The sequence below is a fragment of the Scyliorhinus torazame genome, chromosome 3, assembly GCF_047496885.1.
Source record: "Scyliorhinus torazame isolate Kashiwa2021f chromosome 3, sScyTor2.1, whole genome shotgun sequence".
Taxonomy (NCBI): Eukaryota; Metazoa; Chordata; class Chondrichthyes; order Carcharhiniformes; family Scyliorhinidae; genus Scyliorhinus; species Scyliorhinus torazame.
The window spans coordinates 97,713,935-97,735,461 of record NC_092709.1 but is presented as its reverse complement, the minus strand read 5'-3'; the positions used below and the strand labels follow the sequence as shown (position 1 = coordinate 97,735,461).

The 21,527-nt window shown below is 47.9% G+C and overlaps 1 protein-coding gene across 1 annotated transcript in view; it reads left to right on the top strand.

The window, feature by feature from the left end:
• Positions 1-21,527, top strand: part of mnd1 (meiotic nuclear divisions 1 homolog (S. cerevisiae)) — an 83,270-nt gene that overhangs the window by 37,949 nt on the left and 23,794 nt on the right. Inside the window, exon 5 of the mRNA XM_072496017.1 lies at positions 7,068-7,142. Within this exon, the coding sequence (XP_072352118.1) occupies positions 7,068-7,142 (75 nt within the window). The remainder of the gene's footprint in view (positions 1-7,067; positions 7,143-21,527) is intronic.

Genomic DNA, 21,527 nt, shown 5'->3' with positions numbered 1-21,527 from the left:
GCCTCGTGTGTCTCTGTCTTCACCACCAGGCCCTGTATTTCGTCCTCATTTTCGGCAGCCTTTGCTTTCACGCCACGAAGCTCCAATTCTTGGGTCCTCTGCGCCTCCTTTAGCCCCTCAATCGCCTGCGGCATCGGGGCCAGCACCTCCTTCTTTAGCTCCTCAACACATCTCCGAAGGAACTCTTGCTGTTCCGGGCCCCATACCAAACGGCCTCCCTCCGCCGCCATCTTGCTTCGTGCTTCCCTTCCTTGCCGCTGCTCCAGAGGATCCTCTGCAATCCGGCCACTATTATCTCCTTTCTCCATGTACACCCGGGGGGATTCCCTTCTGTTTCACCGCACAATGGGTTTAGCCGTCAAAAATTGCCGTTGAGGCTCCCAATAAGAGCCCAAAAGTCGCCGCACCCGGAAGTCCGATGCAAATGGTTCTTAATTATCCATTTGCATACTCCTGCTGGCACATGCGTGAATCTCAATCCCGACGCCAGGGGAGGCCCGGAGGGTGCGTTACGGTGGCACAGTGGCTAGCACTGCTACCTGACAGTGCCGAGGTCCCAGGTTCGATCCTGCCCCTGGGTCACTGTCCGCGTGGAGTTTGCATATTCTCCCCGTGTCTGTATGGGTCTCAACCCCACAACCCAAAGATGTGCAGGGTAGGTGGATTGGCCACTCTAAATTTCCCCTTAATTGGGAAAAAGAAGAATTGGGTACTCTGAATTTAAAAACATAGAAAAATAAAAAAACGGGGGGAGGACCGGAGCATCAGAAACCGATCCCATTTTTTCCCCGACGCTGGATTCTCTGCCCAAATCGTCCTACCAGTGTCGAGAAGCAGAGACTCCAGCCTATTGTGTTTAAACTTAAGCAAGTACGTCATAGGATTTGAGTAGAATTGGGAGTAATTAATGGGAGGAGCCAGGTCTGTACCAGGTCTCTAGCAGGCAATTTAGTTTAGTGTTTCTGGAAGCTGTGAGCTGAACAATAGCTGTTACAGATGGTTGATAGATTCAGTATCAATCTGACAGGCAGGGTCCTGCAGGGTGTTTACTGAAAGGATCTCTCTCGCTCTTTCTCTCTCTCTCTCTATTCAAGCAGTCTATAAAAAGATCTCTCTATCCAAAGATAAGCAAGTAATCCTGTATTTGCTAACTTTATTTAAAAATGGGTTTTGATCTGTGATGGATTTTGCTTGATTAGAGATTAAGAAGGTAGCATTTAGGAGTTAAAGTGATTCATTTTATTGTTAAGTGTTGTTTAACTGGTAATTGTAAGCTATATTTCTGTGATGATAATGTAGTTTGATACTGTGTTAATAAGAAAGTTTGTTTAAATATACCATATCCCTATTTGTGTGTGGAATCACTCCTGCAGCGAAGTATCCTCGCTCACAGTTCTACAAAAAATGGTTCGGGGTCCTGTCCTGTACCCTAGAAAATGTTGGGATCTGGTCCGGTATCGTAATATCATCGATGAAGCAGCTGAAGATGGCCGGGCATAGGACACTCCTGAGGAACATGTGCAACAATATCCTGGAGCTGGGACCATTACCATCCAACCAGCACAATCATCTTCCTCTGTGCCAACCAATGGAGATTTTTCCCCGTGATTTCCATTGACTCCAGTTTTGTTAGGGCTCTGGGGTGCCACACCTGGCCAGATGCGGCTTTGATATCAAGGCCAGTTACTCACTCCCACCTCTGGAGTCCAGCTCTTTTATCCATGTTGGAACCAAGGATGTAATGACGTCAAGTGCTGAGTGGCCCTGGCGGAATCCAAACTAAGCATCCAGGAGCAGGTTATTGCTAAGAAAGTGCCACTTGATAATACTGTTGTTGACCCCTTCCATCACTTTATTGATGATCAAGAGGAGGCTGATGGGGCAGAAATAGGCAGAGTTAGATTGGTCTTGCTTTTGTGGCCCTTCAACACCCTTCATTGAACCAGGATTTGTTCCCTGGCTTGGTGGTAATAATAGAATGGGGGATATACAAGGCCATGATATTACAAATTATAGTTGAGTACAATTCTGCTGCTGCTGACTGCTCACAGTGCCTCATGGATGCCCAGTTTTGAGTTGCCAGATCTGTTTGTAGTCTATCCCTTTTAGCTTGGCAGTAGTGCTACGCAACACGATGGAGGTAATCCTCAATGGGAAGACAGGACTTTGTCTTCACCCGGCCTGTGCAGTGGTCACTATCATGGGCAGATGCATCTGCGGCAGGCAGGTGGGAGAGAATGAGGTCAAGTATGTTTTTCCCTCTTGTTTTTTTCCCCATGATATCAAGAAACAGCTGAAGGCACTGGATACTGCAAAGACCATTGGCCCTGGCAGTATTCCAGCAATAGTACTTGAGACTTGTGCCCCAGAACTTGCCACGCCCCCTAGCCAAACTGTTCCATTACAGCTACAACACTGGCAGCTACCCAGAAATGTGGGAAAATTGCCAAGGTATGTCCTGCCCACAAAAAGCAGGGCAAATCCAACTCTGCCTATTTCCGCCCCATCGGTCTACTCTCGATCATTAATAAAGTGATGGAAGGGGTCATCAGCAGTACTATCAAGAGGGACGCTCAACAGTAACCAGCTCCTGATGCTCAGTTTGGGCTCCACCAGGGCCACTCAGCTCCTGATCTCATTATAGCCTTGGCTCAAACATAGGCAAAATTGCTGAACTCCAGAGGTGAGGTGTGTATGACTGCCCTTGATATCAAAGCCACATTTGATGGAGTGTGGCATCACAAAGTCCTAGCTAAACTGATGTCAATGGGAATCAAGGGAAAACTCTTTGTTGGTTGGAGTCACACCTGGCACGAAGAAAGATGGTCGTGGTTGTTGGAGGTCAGTTATCTCAGCTCCAGGACATCACTGCAGGAATTCCTCAGGCGATTGTCCAAGGCCTAACCATCTTCAGCTACTTCATCAATGACCATCCTTCAAGCATAAGGTCAGAAGTGAGGATGTTCGCTGACGATTGCACAATTTTCAGCATCATTCGCGACTCCTCTGATACCGAAACAGTCCGTGTTCAAATGCAACAAGTCCTGGACGATAGCCAGGCAAGTAATATTCGTGCCACACAACTGACAGGCAATGGCCATCTCCATTAAAAGATACTAACCACATCCCCATGACATTCAGTGACATTACCATCACTGATTCCCCCACTATCAACATCCTGCTTTGTTTTGAATTGACCAGAAACTAAACTGGGCCAGCCATATCAATATTGTGGCTGCCAGAGCAATCAGAGGCTGGGAATGTAATGGAGAGTACTTCACCTCCTGACTCTCCAAAACTTGTCCACCATCTTCAAGACTCAAGTCAAGAGAGTGCTGGAATACTCTCCACTTGCCTGGATGCATGCAGCCCCAGCAGCAAGAAGCTCGACATGATCTCAGACAAAGCAGCCCACTTGATTCGCACCCTGTCCACCATCTTAAACATTTACTCCCTCCACCACCGACGCACAGTGGCAGCAGTGAGTACCATACCATTTACAAGATTCACTGCAACAACTCACTAATGTTCCTTTGGCAGTATCTGGCAAATCCATGACTACTGACACCTAGAAGAACAAGGGCAACAGATGCGTGGGAATACCACCTCCTGCAAGTTCCCCGCCAATTCATACACCACCCTGACTTGGAACCATTTTGCCGTTTCTTCGCTTTGCTGGGTCAAAATCCAGGAACTCCCTCACCAACATCACTGTGGGGTGTGGGTGTACCTACACCACATGGACTGCAAAAAGGCCGCTCACCACCACCTTCTTAACGGCAATTAGGGACAGGTACTAAATACTGGCCTCATAAATTAAATGAAAATGTCATAAATCATCTTGACTGGGAACTATATCACCAAGCCTTCACTGTCACTGGGTTAAAGTCCTGGAGTTGTCTTCCTAACCACACTGTAGGAGCTCTGACAACACGTGGACTACAGCAGCTCAAGACAGCCGCTTGCCACCACCGTCCCGAGGACAATTGGGGATGTGCAATCAAGGCTGGCCTAGCCGGTGACAGTTGCATCCCATGAATGAATAAATAAATATATTATGACATTTATTGGTGTACTCGATATTCTGCATGATCGATTAATTTTTCAGTTCACCAGTGTGCAGTCTTCCAGCATATATTGAGTTGTTGGCCTCGACTCTTCCTCTGCTCTGTTTTGAATTTCTTCGAAGCATTTCATATTTTTATTTGAAACACTTCCCATTGTATATCAACATGGTTACCATTGACCAGAAACCTAACTGGACTAGCCATATAAATACTGTGGCTACAAGAGCAGGTCAGAGGCTAGGAATTCTGCGGCGAGTAACTCATCTCCTGACTCCCCAAAGCCTGTCCACCACCTATGAGGCATAAGTCAAGAGAGTGATAGAATGCTCCCCACTTGCCTGGATGAGTGCAGCTCCAACAACACTCAATAAGCTCAACACCATCCAGGACAAAGCAGCCGACTTGATTGGTCGCCACACTCCGGCCCCTGTTCAGGTACACTGAGGGAGAATTCAGAATGTCCAAATTACCTGACAGCACGTCTTTCGGGACTTGTGGGAGGAAACCGGAGCACCCAGAAGAAACCCACGCAGACACGGGGAGAACGTGCAGACTCCCCACACAGACAGTGACCCAAGCCGGGAATTGAACCTGGGATCCTGGCGCTGTGAAGCAACAGTGCTACCCACTGTGCTACCATGCCGCCAGGCAGCGCACCACCGCCTTCTCAAGGGCAATTAGGGATGGGCAACAAACATTGGCTTAACCAGCGAAGCCGACATCCTGTAAAAATTACTTTTCAAAAATCTGAATATCTTTGGTTAATGAGGGCTTTTCTGTCACATTCTTTTGCGATTAACTATGGGCAACAATCCCAAAATGACATGTACAGGAAAGGTTTCATTTCTTGATGCAGAACTGGTAAACTACAATGCATTTGCAGTGAATCAAAATGCTAAAGACCAGCAGCAGGTTTTCTGACACTGGGGACTTTCAGCCTTTGCACTTCAGATGTCACTGCATGCCAGTGTTCGTGGCCTGTTAGTTTTGGGCACTATTCTTATTTGCTTGGGAATGAACTGGGTGTGTTTGAAAATTTCTTGTAACTTTTAACTCAGGACATGCTGCAGTTTAGTGATAGAATTTCCCACCACGAGGTGTCGTATGATGATGGATTGTAATCTGTGACACCCAGTGGTGGCAAGTTGATGAATATCAACACTGACAGCGGTAAAACCTGTTTTAAAGAGAAGTACACAAAAATATTATTTTCTAATACTGTCATTTTGGCTTGAGATGGAATGAGGTTTTTTTAAAACTTAGAATTTGGTAATGTGTTGTATAATTCCTTATAAGAGACTATTTTTTCTGATTGAACACCATTACAGTGATGGTGTGTGTTCTTTAAAGTGAAGTTAATGAATGAGGATGTATTAATGCAGTATGCCTTCAGGGTGTACTCTTAGCTGTGGTGCTGGAGTGCTTGGCTGAGACAAGGAGTGGAAACCAATTGGTGTGGTCAACTTGCATACTTTCTGTTAAGTAGAGCACAATTGTAAAGGCCTAGTATCTTGGTTCCAAAATAATATATATGAGTGGGGAGCCATTAAGATTACATTTTTGAAGCTAGATATAATTCTGTCTCTGCACACATGTATGGTTTATTATTGGTTTGTTGATTTACAGGCAATTAATAAAGTACACACAAGATATTTGCTACATTAACTTTCTATTCTGTGCCTTTGTAAGGGACATCAGTAATTTTGCTAAGATAAATGTAATATCTAAAATAAAGTTGATGATCTAAAACATTTTTAACTCGTGTTCAACATATAAAACCATAATTAGTTTTTAAAAAAAAGTTTACAACTTTTTAGTGTGATAGAGCCATTTCCATTTCATTGTGTTGATGGTGCAGTTGTAATGTAACTACAGCCTAAATTTGATGTAGAAATAAACATCGATTTCAGGGGATCATTCAATCTTACTCGAGCTTTCCCCATTGAATACTGTATTCTGCTTTGGAGGTAGCATTGTTATTTATAAATACTTTTTTTAATTGCAAGGGAAGTTTTCTATAGTTGACACCAGTCTGTGTGTTGAGATAGGGGGCGGGATTCTCTGGTCGCCGACGCCGAAATTACATTCGAGATCAGCCGGAGAATCCCCGTTTGTGAAGAAATCTGGGGGTGGGGTTCTGCTTTCACGATGTCCCGCCCCCTCCAAAGCGGCGTATTCTTGGAGCATCAGGATGTTGCCTGATGCCCTCCCCCGACCGGCCGAATTCCCGACGGCGTGGGTCTCTCATGCTACATTTTGTCGGGAACTCGGCGTGGCAGCTGGGAGTTTGGCAGGGGCTGGGCCGCCACAGTCAGGGGAGAGCTGATCTGCGGGCAGCGGAGAGTTTGGCAGGGGCTGGGGGCATTGTTGGGGGGTGGTCCGGGGGTCGGGAGCCTGGCCAAAGGGTGGCACTATTTGGCAGGCTGGGTCTGTATGCAGCCGGCGCCATGTTGCATGGCGCGGCCACTGCAGGCCGGCACCATGCGCATGCGCATCCATGGACCCGGCAATTCTCCGGCGTATTGGCAGCTAGAGCCAGGTGCTCCACGCTGCCTGCCTGCTAGCCCCCCACCAAACAGAGGATCGGTTGCTGTTTTATGCTGATTTTTCAGTCGTAAAATGCCACCGTTCCCAGCCGGCGTCAGGACATGGTCTGAAAATCGGAGAATGCAGCCCAGGAATTGCCTTTGCTCTGGAGGATGTTCCTGGAGTAAAGAATGGTTTTGAAAGATGCATGATAATGCCCAATGTTGGCAAGATCCAGTGTTTGATGCATAAACTTGTATGCCTGATTCAGTCAATTCTGTCCCTTTTGAATAATATTCTTTGGCACAGATTCCATTTTGCCTCATCGTGCTTCTGAAACTCATAATGTTATATAAAGCAAGCAATCGATTATATCTGTAAAGCTTGTGAATCTTGAATTCTACATTTATGTATAAACTCATATTACTTTCTAAAATTGCTTTCTGAATTTTATTTCCCCTTTTCCCTTCGCAGGTCAATCAAGGAACCCAAAAGAAACAAAGTTTACAGCAAAGTATTGAGAAAGCCAAAGTGGGACGCCAGAATACAGTAAGAATTTTTATGTTGGAACTTGGGTCTATCTGGGCAAAAATGACGAGATTGGTAAATGTGGGTTTTCTTAATTGGATATACTTATTTTGAACAATAAAAAACTACTTGAATACTTATTTGAGAATTTATAGCTTGGCATTATTATAACAAGTTTAAAATGTCTATTTTTTGGAAGGACTGCCTTGTATCTCCGTATCAGAGAGATTGCATATCTTGCTTAATATGTTATTGTCGTGTTCAAACCAAATTGACTAAGAAATATCACAGATGACATTGACGTGCTGTTTCGCACTGGTAACAGCACCGAAGACCGTCATTTCTGCTCTTTAGATGGTGAGCTTTGTTTTGCAGGTTCTATCGGGAAAACCATCAGGTCATTTCTATGCCACTGTGCACCTCTTGACAGGCAGTGCTGTGTAATTGGGAAGGTTCCTTTTGCGTTATCTATCTATCCTAATTCAGTAGGGTAGAACTAAGGCCTTCTATAATATTTGTTCAGTAAATAGCAACTTTGTCAGGTAGTTAACAAGTGGGACAAATGGAAGATTCTGAAAATATCATTTCATGTATAAACATTGCACCAAAGTTGTTGGTCAAACTAAGAGTAATTCAATAGAGTTTAAAGATTCTTTATTTTGTGCTTGACCTCTAAACCTGCAGGTTTTTCATTTTGCTTCTGATTTTATTAATAAAGTTTTATAGTTGTAGTTAAGGTATACAGTCTCCAATTGTTTGTCTGTTGGAATAGTCCATCGTCACTGTTTCCAGTGTTGATATTGACACTAAATGGGGTTAACTGTTTGACGAGGCACTGTGCCTCCCCAATTACTTCACATACATGATCGCCTATGGTTTCATATGAAGTGTGCCCTACCTGCTTAAATGGGCCTTTTGGCTGGATGCACGTAATACTCTAGAGAGCCCCTTAACTGTAATTGTGGGCACAGGATAGTTATTTACTCTTAGCCCCATACCACCTAGAATTGTGAAAGTGTTGCTGGAACAAGAAGCTAACCAGGATTTCCACAGTTTTGAAAGGTAGTTTGTGCTTGCTCTGTGTTTGCAATTTTGATTGGAAAATTGCTGTCATGCATATTCGACTGATTGGAACCTTAATGACAAGAATATTCTAATACTCGCAGTGCGTTGGTAATTGAAAAGAGCACTGAAATACTGAATTGATATAACCGTACTTTATTTTCAGCATCTAATTAAAATCATGTATAAATACAGTTTTAGTAGGCCTACACTGAATTAGTTTCTTAGGAAAATTTAATGTGCTGTAAAATCCACCCTGTTAAAGTTGGTTGTAAAAATTATCTATACTTAAGTTTGCCTCTGGTAGTTACCTGGACAAATGTTATGATGTATATGTATGAAGTTTTAGAAATATATATTTCCCAATGGTTTACATAAGGTTTTTGATATTTGTGCTTTGTCCTGCGTGTATTATTGTACATCTTACAGACTTGTATTCTTCTTGAGTTCTCTACCCAAAGCAAGTCCAACCCACAGCACTGTAATCTCCACCACAGGTAGGGCAAGGATGTAGGTTCCGAATCTACCCCAGCTGGAACTCTATGCTGTTGGCACCAATCTGATCGACACTGGCTGTCCAACCAACTGAGCTAACTCGCCCCCAAGGACTCTTTGAGTTGTTGTGACTACATGCATGTTGTAGCCTGGAGCTATGGCTAGTGATAGTAGAGGCTCCAATTTCTTTCCAACACATGGCTGACCAGAAATGTCCCCCACTCTTACCACTGCCATTGGCACAAGTTGGAAGAATTTGAAAGTAGTCACTCAAAATGTTTGCTGCATCACAAACGCATTTTCCATGGCCATCAAGTCCTGGAGTGGAGACTTGAACCTGGAGCTTCTGGCTCAGAGGCAGGTATGCTACCCTTAGAAAACCCCCAATAACGAAACTCTTCCTTCTTTGTACATCGGAGCAGTTCAATGTGATTGATTTCAAGTGCTTGGTTTGGTATGGGAAACTTATTATGCGATGAACCACAGATACAAATTCCCGTTGTACCATGTTGCTAATTTTTGCCTTAGTTTAATTGCGCTGTATTATCACCTTTGCTCTTGAGTCGCCAGGTATCTTTCTGATACCGCCACGTGGTTCAAGTCCGAGTAATGATCAATAATCCAATACACCGCTTAGTAAGATTTAAATCAAAGCACATTTATTATATACAGTGATCACTACTCCTGCATAAATTCTGCGTCTACTTCCTACAACTAACAGGCCAATACTTAACTTGGAACTGGCCCACCAGGTCAGGGAAACGAATGGCCTTTCGTTCGGGTTCTGAGCCTGCGGGATTCGAAGTTGGTGCAGATTGGTAGCTAGGAGTACCTATCTCGTAGCGAGGGTTGAAGTAAGACTTACTAGATATCAGCGGTGGCTGGACCGGTCACTGTCAAGGGTTGGTTCGTGTTGCTGAGTGACCCGGTCAAGAAGAACGATTTGAACTTGGACTCTATTCTTATAGTCCCCAGGGGCTTCCCGCCTTTCGGGGTGGACCCTGTACCTGGTTCCAGGTTATTGGACTTTGTCCCAATCACTTGGTTCGATTTTCTCTAATGCTGGAGCGATTCCTTGATCGAGGGGCAGTCTTGAGGTGGTCGTTCACCTTCCTTTGTGTAGGCTTCTGCTGGCGCCGACGAGTCTGGGGTGGCTTTATGTGTCTAAATGTTGCTCATTGTTCCCGGGGATTGCTCATTAATATGCAGATGGCTGGTGTTTTGTTGTGCTGATGGTTACTGGTATCGATCTTGTCTGGCCTTCCCAGAGGTGAATATACAGTCAACCTGCAGCTGCTCGTTTGTGTCCTGTTGGCTGACTTTTCCATCAGCCTTTGCCGTTCGCCATTCTAAATCGGGAGTTAGCCATTTTAACTGGCTACCTTCCCTCCTTGTGATCCTAACGCGAAGTGTGAAGGATCACATAACTATGTTGCTTTCCATTCCCTGACCTGGGCGGGGACACTTCCTTCATGGCCTCTGCACTGACCATAGCTATGCAAAAGCATTTTTAACTAACAATTCTAAGGGCGCTATGTCAGACAGGGACATGCATTACAAAACAATAAACTGGGAACCTCTAACCTATTCTTAATATACTACACTCACTTAATAATTTCATTATACTACCTTCCTCAATCATACAACAAAATCATAGCATTTCATACACAGTCTTTCCTGGCTTGGCAGTCAAGCTCAGGATCATACAATTTGCTCATGAAAAGTTCTTTACATTTCTTTATTTACAATAAACGCAAGTGAATGTACTTTATTACAGATCGCGGGGGTCTGGTCGTATCCAAACATAGGGGATCTGATCCAATATACCGGGGTTCGAGCGCGGTAGGCTCTCCTTCTCCATTTCAGTAGACGCATAGTCTGCACAATGCAGCAGAGTATCGCTAATGCTAGTAAAGTTGCTATTACATAGGACAGAGAGTACCAGGTTATAAACTTGGCACACCAAGATGCTGTGGTGTCGCTGGTGACTGGGCTCTGGGTACTGCGGGGAAGTGAAACATTAACGGCTGGGGGGCTTGAAGTCATGGGGTTCGCGTTCATGCGCAACCAAATGTCCAAAATCATGAGGGTGATCCACGTGAAGGAAGTCCTCATGGCTCTTCTCTTTCCTTTTCTTTCTTCTCTTCTCCGGTCCTGGATCTTCTGGAGTTCTGTGGAAACAAGCATAGTGTCTTTGTTTAATATCTTTGTTTAATATCTTGTACGCTAGTGTGTCTGTCCTTTGGTGCCAATTATTCCCTTTATAATTGGTCACTATGTGTGACTCCCTCATTTTATTTTCTTCCAAAAAACAAATTTTAGGAGAAGACACACGTCCCAATGATGAACGAGTGTGAGCCGTCTCGCAAACTGTGCAATTTACCATCCAAATTTTTCAGGATGTAAATAGCAAATGGTCGGCAACCTAAAGGTTACCGAAAGAAAACAAAACTTTTTGAACTGAAAAAATGCCAAAATGAGGTGCGTATGGGCCGCGACGGGTAAGAGTTGGATGGAGTCCCTGGGTAGGATGGCTACCAATGCCGTATCTCTCCTACCCGAGCGTAGTTGACCAGAGGGGGGCGTTCCCAGGCAGGGCGGGTCCCAAGCCGTTTCTCCACTGCCTGAGCAACCGACAAGAACGGGCAGAAATGTAGTCATCGTGGTGGGGCTGCCGTAGTGGTTCTTTCCTTTGAACCAAAAGGGCAGTTATGAGCGGGCGTCTGGTTCCTTAACCAGTCTCTGCAGACAAGTCCTCAGAGGTTTCTGTGTCTTTCTGCGGAACTAGTGTCAGGCAATGGTGAGTCTCTGTAGGCAAGTCCTCAGAGGTTTCGGCCGAAAAATTTTTTTCCTGTCCGACAAACAACATTTAATAAACGTATAAACAACATAAAACATTTTGCAGGTTCCATCAGAAAGGACACCACTTCTCCCAAGCGGTTCCATTAAAACATCATCTGGATACCTCAGTTCTCAGTTGCGAACAGGGTCGCAAAGGGGTTCTCGGTTTGGGAGTCAGACCCAAGGTTGTCCTCTTCTCCTGGGTGCCAAACTCTGGAGTGGATCAGGGCTGAAAGGGCTGCATGGTGTGAGTTGGGGTTGCTCTCGTCGTTGCGGACGAGTCGGAACGAGTTATCTCGGTGCCAGTAATTGGTGTCTAGCTGTGTGGGGACGGAATCGGGGTCGTCAGTGTGGTTTGGTGGATCGTAGTCGGAATCGCTGGGTGTGGGGCCTGTTGCAGGGGGATAGTAGGGAGGCGTGCTGTCGTCCGAATCAGTCGCTGTCTCTGCTGCTGCAGTCTGTGGGCGTTCCGGGGCGGAGTGTATATTTTGGGGGTGGAGTCGAGGTTGAGTCCGTGGCTGGGCTGGACGTGTTGGGGGTTGGTAGGGTTACGTTGGCTGTGGGCGGGGCGTGGTGTGCTGCGTCGAGCATGACGTGGTGTGCGTGGTTCGACTATGTTACATATGCCTTCAGCTGGTTTATATGAAACCACGCAGTCTTACCATTGGGGTACTTTATTTTATAAACGGAAGGGCTTACTTTGTCCGCAATGGAATACGGACCCGAGTATTTTGGGGACAGGAATGTGCTGGGGTTATATACAGAGAGCATAACTTGCTGTCCTAGACTGTACTCAGTCGCATGCACTGTCTTGTCGAAACAAGCCTTGCTCTGTTTCTTTCTGGTGCCCAATTTTACTGCGGCTGCTAGCTGAGCCGTTTTAACATTTGCAACTAATTTCTCCACTGCTTTCTCGTGTGTGAGGGCCGTCACTTCGGGGCTGGTCAAGTCTAAACCTAACAAATATTCTGTGCTTTTCATGGGGCGTCTGGTCATGAGGGTGTGTGGGGTGTAACCTGTGGAAGTAGAAATTGTGTTACGCAAAAACATCAGCGCAAAAGGGAGAACTGAGTCCCAAGTGGTGTTGTTCTGCTGGACCATTTTTCTGAGGGTGGATTTTAGGGTCCGATTCATGCGCTCCATGATACCACTCGACTGTGGGTGGTATGCTATGTGGAATTTTTGGATGATGCCAAATATCGTGGCATTGTAGAAGATTGTAGTTTAGTCGGGCAGTATGGTCGGCACGGGCTTGGAGGGCCGAAGGGCCTGTTCCTGTGCTGTACATTTCTTTGTTCTTTGTTCTTTGACGTTCTGCATGACACGTCCCATAAAGTGGGAGCCTTGGTCGGATTCAATGCTGCGGGGGAGTCCCCATCTTGTAAAGATGTGGTGGGTCAAAATCTTGGCTGTGGTTTTTGCAGTGTTTGTGCGGGCTGGGAATGCTCCCACCCATTTTGTAAATGTGTCAATTACCACAAATACATATTTATAGCCATTCCTGCAAGGGGGCAATGGTCCTATAAAATCGAGCTGGAGGTTAGTCCAGGGGCCGTTAACGGGACGGGTGTGGCTGAGTTGAGCCTTTTTGGCATATCTGTCCGGATTATTCTGGGCACAGATAAGACAATTCTCGATGTAATGGTTTACATCTTCCTTTAAATTCGGCCACCAACAAAGCTGCTTGAGATGGGCTGTAGTGGGATCGATCGCCTGATGTCCATGACCGTCATGGAACAAACAAATCAGTTGATTCCTGTCCTGTTCAGGAACCACATAAAGGGTGTCTTTTAACACCACACCGTCATGTGTGGTCAGTGCATTTCTAAACCTCTCATAGAGTGCTGGATATTTTCCTTTTACAATCTCCTTGAGGTTGCTGTCCTGTTTCTGGGCCTCCACTAGATCCTCGATCTTTGTCTGTGAGACCTGAACTGCACTCACTGGTGCGCTTTCGGGGGGTGTCCAAAAGTATCCGTGCCTGGAACCTGCTTTAGCCAGTGCGTCGGCTTTCACATTTCCAGGGGGGGAGGAACGATGGTGACTGCGGACTTTGATTATCCCAAAAGCCCTGTTCTGGGCTCCTTCTAAAATGTGACGGAGCAATGGGGCTGAGGGGAGGGGTTTTCCGTCTGCGGAAACAAATCCTCTTGCTTTCCACAGGGGCAGAAATTCCGTGAGGCTGTTGCAGACATAGAAGCTGTCCGAGTATATGTCTGCTGGGCTGGGGAAGGAATCTGCGTGTTCAACTATAAATGCGATGGCCGCGAGCTCTGCTGCCTGCGCGCCTAAGTGTCCGGGTAGTTTTAACAATATTTCCTCGAGGGCACGTCCCAGTGCGTCCTCGACATAGATACCGCAACCTGTTATGCGCTTCCCATCCAAGACTGTGGAAGATCCATCCACATAGATCTTTATGGGTTCACACGTGTCCGTGTGCTGGGGGCTCTGGTTTGAACTATCTATCTTTCTGGGGGGTGTTTTAGCGATAAAGGGGCCTGTGTTGTGGTGTGGAGAGATAATTTCGCATTCATGGGGGGTTCCGGGGTACTGTAGGTTGTCGGCTAAAAAGGTGTGCGTCTTTGTCCTTATAACAGTGATGTCCCGTCCCTGCAAGAGAAGGGTCCATCTCGCTGCTCGAATCTGAATAACTGTACCGTCCTTGAGTCGTCCGTCCAGTAAAAGTTGGGTGGGGGTGTGTTCGGTGAGAATTGTGATGGGGTTCAGTCCGGTAATATATGAAAAATACTGGACTGCCCAGAATACTGCGAGCAGGTGCCTCTCACAGGCTGAAAATCCCTGCTCCACAGCATCTGAAAGTCTGGAGGCGTAAACCACGGGCCTTAACTGGTTGTGCCGTTCCTGAAGGAGCACGGCTGAAAGGGTGCAGTCTGTGGTCGCTACCTCTATGGCGTAAGGGGAAAGCGGGTCTGGAACTTGTAGTGCGGGGGCTGCGATGAGTGCCTGTTTTAAAGAGTCCACAGCATCCGTATGATGCGGAAGCCATTCCCAGGGGGCTCCTTTCTTTAGGAGGTCTGAGAGGGGCGCTGCCTTGCTGGCGAAACTGTCAATGTGGTTTCGGCAGTGGCCAACCAGTCCTAAAAATGACCGGAGGGCTGAAACGTTCTGGGGAAGGGGCAATTTAGCAATCGAGTCAATCCTTTTATGCTCGATCTCGCGTTTACCATGTGTGATAATTGTTCCCAAATATATCACTTTATCTTCCAAAATCTGGGCCTTTTTGGGGGTTGGCTTTACAACCGATTGAGTGTAATAGTTCCAGGAGTTCGGACAGAAGCTCAGTGTGCTCTTCCTTGGTGTCTGTTTGCAGTAGTAGGTCGTCTACATACTGTACCAGACATTCGGGGCGAGAACATTTGGCGAAACCATTTGCCAGCTGTCGGTGGAAAATGGAGGGGGAGTTGTGGAAGCCTTGTGGCAGGCATATCCACGTGTACTGCTGTGCTTTAAAGGTGAAGGCAAATTTGTACTGGCACGCCTTTGCCAATGGAATGGACCAGAATCCATTACTGACATCCAAAACCGTGAAGTATCGGGAATTGAGTCCCTGCTTGAGCATGGTCTCGGGACTTTTTTTTTTAATTAAATATTTTATTAAAAATTTTTGGTCAACCAACACAGTACATTGTGCATCCTTTACACAATATTATAACAACACAAATAACAATGACCTATTTTATAAACAAAAAATGAATAAATAATAAATAACAAAGATGAAAACTAGCCCTAATTGGCAACTGCCTTGTCACAAGTAACACTCTCCAAAAATATAATTTAACAGTCCAATATATAATTATCTGTAGCAACGACCTATACATACTATACAGTATATATTAACAACCCTGAGAGTCCTTCTGGTTCCTCCTCCCCCCGCGCCCCCCCCGCGCCCCCCCCCCCCCCCCCCCCCCCGATCCTGGGCTGCTGCTGCTGCCTTCTTTTTCCCATTCCGTCTATCTTTCTGCGAGGTATTCGACGAACGGTTGCCACCGCCTGGTGAACCCTTGAGCCGACCCCCTTAGGACGAACTTAATCCGCTCTAGCTTTATAAACCCTGCCATGTCATTTATCCAGGTCTCCACCCCCGGGGGCTTGGCTTCTTTCCACGTTAGCAATATCCTGCGCCGGGCTACTAGTGACGTAAAGGCCAAAACATCGGCCTCTCTCGCCTCCTGCACTCCCGGCTTTTGTGCAACCCCAAATCTCGCCAACCCCCAGCTTGGTTCGACCCGGACTCCTACTACTTTTGAAAGCACCTTTGTCACCCCCATCCAAAACCTCTATAGTGCCGGGCATGACCAAAACATATGGGTATGATTCGCTGGGCTTCTCGAGCACCTCGCACACCTATCCTCCACCCCAAAAAATTTACTGAGCCGTGCTCCAGTCATATGTGCCCTGTGTAATACCTTAAACTGAATCAGGCTTAGCCTGGCACACGAGGACGACGAGTTTACCCTGCTTAGGGCATCTGCCCACAGCCCCTCCTCGATCTCCTCCCCCAGCTCTTCTTCCCATTTCCCTTTTAGTTCATCTACCATAGTCTCCCCTTCGTCCCTCATTTCCCTATATATATCTGACACCTTACCATCCCCCACCCATGTCTTTGAGATCACCTCTTGTGTCGGGAGCTGCGGGAATTCCCTCACCTGTTGCCTCGCAAAAGCCCTCAGTTGCATATACCTGAATGCATTCCCTTGGGGCAACCCATATTTCTCGGTCAGCGCTCCCAGACTCGCGAACTTCCCATCCACAAACAGATCTTTCAGTTGCGTTATTCCTGCTCTTTGCCACATTCCATATCCCCCATCCATTCCCCCCGGGGCAAACCTATGGTTGTTTCTTATCGGGGACCCCCCCAAGGCTCCAGTCTTTCCCCTATGCCGTCTCCACTGTCCCCAAATCGTCAGTGTAGCCACCACCACCGGGCTTGTGGTGTAGTTCCTCGGTGAGAACGGCAATGGGGCTGTCACCATAGCCTGTAGGCTAGTCCCCCTACAGGACGCCCTCTCTAATCTCTTCCACGCCGCTCCCTCCTCCTCTCCCATCCACTTACTCACCATTGAAATATTAGCGGCCCAATAATACTCACTTAGGCTCGGTAGTGCCAGCCCCCCCCTATCCCTGCTACGCTGTAAGAATCCCTTCCTCACTCTCGGGGTCTTCCCGGCCCACACAAAACCCATGATGCTCTTTTCAATCCTTTTAAAAAAAGCCTTCGTGATCACCACCGGGAGGCACTGAAACACAAAGAGAAATCTCGGGAGGACCACCATCTAAACCGCCTGCACCCTCCCTGCCATTGACAGGGATACCATATCCCATCTCTTGAAATCCTCCTCCATCTGTTCCACCAACCGCGTTAAATTTAACCTATGCAATGTGCCCCAATTCTTAGCTATCTGGATCCCCAGGTAACGAAAGTCCCTTGTTACCTTCCTCAACGGTAGGTCCTCTATTTCTCTACTCTGCTCCCCTGGATGCACCACAAACAACTCACTTTTCCCCATGTTCAATTTATACCCTGAAAAATCCCCAAACTCCCCAAGTATCCGCATTATTTCTGGCATCCCCTCCGCCGGGTCCGCCACGTATAGTAGCAAATCGTCCGCATACAAAGATACCCGGTGCTCTTCTCCTCCCCTAAGTACTCCCCTCCACTTCTTGGAACCCCTCAACGCTATCGCCAGGGGCTCAATCGCCAGTGCAAACAATAATGGGGACAGAGGGCATCCCTGCCTTGTCCCTCTATGGAGCCGAAAATATGCAGATCCCCGTCCATTCGTGACCACGCTCGCCACTGGGGCCCTATACAACAGCTGCACCCATCTAACATACCCCTCTCCAAAACCAAATCTCCTCAACACCTCCCACAAATAATCCCACTCCACTCTATCAAATGCTTTCTCGGCATCCATCGCCACTACTATCTCCGTTTCTCCCTCTGGTGGGGCCATCATCATTACCCCTAACAACCTCCGTATATTCGTGTTCAGCTGTCTCCCCTTCACAAACCCAGTTTGGTCCTCGTGGACCACCCCCGGGACACATTCCTCTATTCTCATTGCCATTACCTTGGCCAGGACCTTGGCATCTACATTTAGGAGGGAAATAGGTCTATAGGACCCGCATTGTAGCGGGTCCTTTTCCTTCTTTAAGAGAAGCGATATCGTTGCTTCAGACATAGTTGGGGGCAGTTGTCCCCTTTCCTTTGCCTCATTAAAGGTCCTCGTCAGTACCGGGGCGTGCAAGTCCACATATTTTCTACAGAATTCGACTGGGAATCCATCCGGTCCCGGGGCCTTTCCCGCCTGCATGCTCCTAATTCCTTTCACCACTTCTTCTACCTCGATCTGTGCTCCCAGTCCCACCCTTTCCTGCTCTTCCACCTTGGGAAATTCCAGCCGATCCAAGAAGCCCATCATTCTCTCCCTCCCATCCGGGGGTTGAGCTTCATATAATTTTTTATAAAATGTCTTGAACACTCCATTCACTCTCTCCGCTCCCCGCTCCATCTCTCCTTCCTCATCCCTCACTCCCCCTATTTCCCTCGCTGCTCCCCTTTTCCTCAATTGGTGTGCCAGCAACCTGCTCGCCTTCTCCCCATATTCGTACTGTACACCCTGTGCCTTCCTCCATTGTGCCTCTGCAGTGCCTGTAGTCAGCAAGTCAAATTCTACATGTAGCCTTTGCCTTTCCCTGTACAGTCCCGCCTCCGGTGCTTCCGCATATTGTCTGTCCACCCTCAAAAGTTCTTGCAGCAACCGCTCCCGTTCCTTACTCTCCTGCTTCCCTTTATGTGCCCTTATTGATATCAGCTCCCCTCTAACCACCGCCTTCAACGCCTCCCAGACCACTCCCACCTGGACCTCCCCATTATCATTGAGTTCCAAGTACTTTTCAATGCACCCCCTCACCCTTAGACACACCCCCTCATCTGCCATTAGTCCCATGTCCATTCTCCAGGGTGGGCGCCCTCCTGTTTCCTCCCCTATCTCCAAGTCCACCCAGTGTGGAGCGTGATCCGAAATGGCTATAGCCGTATACTCCGTTCCCCTCACCTTCGGGATCAATGCCCTACCCAGCACAAAAAAGTCTATTCGCGAGTAGACTTTATGGACATAGGAGAAAAACGAGAACTCCTTACTCCTAGGTCTGCTAAATCTCCACGGGTCTACACCTCCCATCTGCTCCATAAAATCTTTAAGTACCTTGGCTGCTGCCGGCCTCCTTCCAGTCCTGGACTTCGACCTATCCAGCCCTGGTTCCAACACCGTATTAAAATCTCCCCCCATTATCAGCTTTCCCATCTCTAGGTCCGGAATGCGTCCTCGCATCCGCCTCATAAAATTGGCATCATCCCAGTTCGGGGCATATACGTTTACCAAAACCACCGTCTCCCCCTGTAGTTTGCCACTCACCATCACGTATCTGCCCCCGTTATCCGCCACTATAGTCTTTGCCTCGAACATTACCCGCTTCCCCACTAATATAGCCACCCCCCTGTTTTTCGCATCTAGCCCCGAATGGAACACCTGCCCCACCCATCCTTTGCGTAGCCTAACCTGGTCTATCAGTTTCAGGTGCGTTTCCTGTAACATAACCACATCTGCCTTAAGTTTCTTAAGGTGTGCGAGTACCCGTGCCCTCTTTATCGGCCCGTTCAGCCCTCTCACGTTCCACGTAATCAGCCGACTTGGGGGGCTTCCTACCCCCCCCCCCCCTTGTCGATTAGCCATCCCCTTTTTCCAGCTCCTCACCCGGTTCCCACGCAACTGTATCTCCCCCAGGCGGTGCCCCCCCGCCCATCCTCTCCCATACCAGCTCCCCCCTCTCCCCAGCAGCAGCAACCCAGTAATTCCCCCCTCCCACCCCCCCCGCTAGATCCCCCGCTAGCGTAATTACCCCCCCCATGTTGCTCCCAGAAGTCAGCAAACTCTGGCTGACCTCGGCTTCCCCCCGTGACCTCGGCTCGCACCGTGCGACGCCCCCTCCTTCCTGCTTCTCTATTCCCGCCATGATTATCATAGCGCGGGAACCAAGCCCGCGCTTCTCCCTTGGCCCCGCCCCCAATGGCCAACGCCCCATCTCCTCCACCTCCCCTCCTCCCCCCATCACCACCTGTGGGAGAGAGAAAAGTTACCACATCGCAGGATTAGTACATCAAACCCCTCTTTGCCCCCCACATTCGCCCCACCACTTTGTTCGAACGTTCTTTTTCATAACCCGCTCATTCCAGTTTTTCTTCCACAATAAAAGTCCACGCTGTGGTGTTGGGTGTTCTGACACACAGATGAGCCAACACAGTTGCATATGGTACAACGCTTCTTTATTTAAACTTACTATTTACAGTTTGGTCTTTGCACTCTGCACGTGGGGGGTTCCCTGCTTGTGGTGTTTTAACAGCTCTTTCTTGTTCCCTTCTCCCCAGACCTACTGACCACCAGGTGTCGTGCTCGTGCTTTTTATATGGTTGGTGTTCTTGTCTGTGATTGGTTGTGGTGTTGTGTACTCTGATTTGCCTGTTAGTGTGTCCATCATGATGTGTGTGTTTGAATATCATGACATCCCCCCTTTTTACAAAGATATGTGCCTACGTGGTGATAAATATGATCGTGTCATGAGTGCATCTAGGAGTGTGTGTGTGTCGTGTGCAGCATGTGCATATGACGGAACTATGTACATGGGGCGATGTCGGGTGCGTCACATGAGCCAAGTTGTACCATAACATGACATAAATGCGAACGAGAGAAGAAGAAAAAAAAAACTTGAACAGTTGTCCAGTCAGACGACCTCTGGAACGATAAACAACAACAGGTTATCATGTAAAATTGTGCAACTTGTTAAACATATGAACGGTATTATAAGTCCAGTCTAATGGGCTTGCGACGAGTTCGGGTTGACCGTCAGGGTGGCACACCACTCATCGGCTGGATTGATGGCATTGACCTTGTTGACATCAATGACGGAAACTCGGAAGGCATCCTGGTCATCTGCATCACTTAACTGGAAGTCTTGATGCGTGGGCTGGACGGTCCTGACTCGTCTGCGAGGTTGTCGAGGATGCGCCGGATCCATGGGTTGAGCCGAATGACAGTGGGCTGCGTAGTGGCCCATCGTGGCACATCTGTGGCACTGTCGGTTTTTTGCAGGACATTGCCCTTTTAAATGTAGAGCTCCACAATTGCCGCACGTCATGACGTCACGGCGTTCGTTGCGCCACTGCGCATGCGCAGTGCGATCTTGTGGTGGGCGCGCCTGCGCAGTGCGTCCCTCGTTGTGGCCGTTATTTTTGGCGCGCACCTGCGCGGGAGACCGCGAAAAGCGCGGGAAGCGGCCGCTGTCGTCCGGGCCGTGGGTCGGGAAGTAATCGACGGCCTGGATGCGTTCGGCGTCGTGGGCGGCCTGGCTTGCCGATTCGACGGCTGGGGACCCCCTCCGTGCCAACTCGGACGCCTGAAATCGGGCAAAACGGCAGGTAGCATTTTCGTGGAGGACACAGGCTTCCACAGCAGACGCTAAGGTGAGGCTTTTTATTTTAAGAAGCTGCTGGCGTAGGCCACTAGAGGCAACGCCAAAAACAATCTGGTCCCTGATCATGGACTCTGTGGTGGTGCCGTAACCGCAGGACTGCGCTAGAATCCGGAGGTGCGTCAAAAAGGGTTGAAAAAGCTCCTCCTTACCTTGCAGGCGTTGCTGAAAGAGGTATCTTTCAAAACTTTCATTTACTTCAACTTGAAAGTGCTGGTCCAGTTTGAGGATGACCGTGTCATATTTGGCTTGGTTTTCGCCTTCTTCAAACACCAGTGAGTTGAAAACGTCGGTTGCGTGCGGACCTGCGTAGAAGAGGAGCATTGCAATCTTCGAATCATCCGAGACATTCTGTTTTTCGGTGGCACGGATGTACAGGTCAAATCGCTGCCTGTAGAGCTTCCAGTTGGTACCTAGGTTCCCCGTGACTTGCATCGGCTGCGGTTTGCCGGTGTGGTC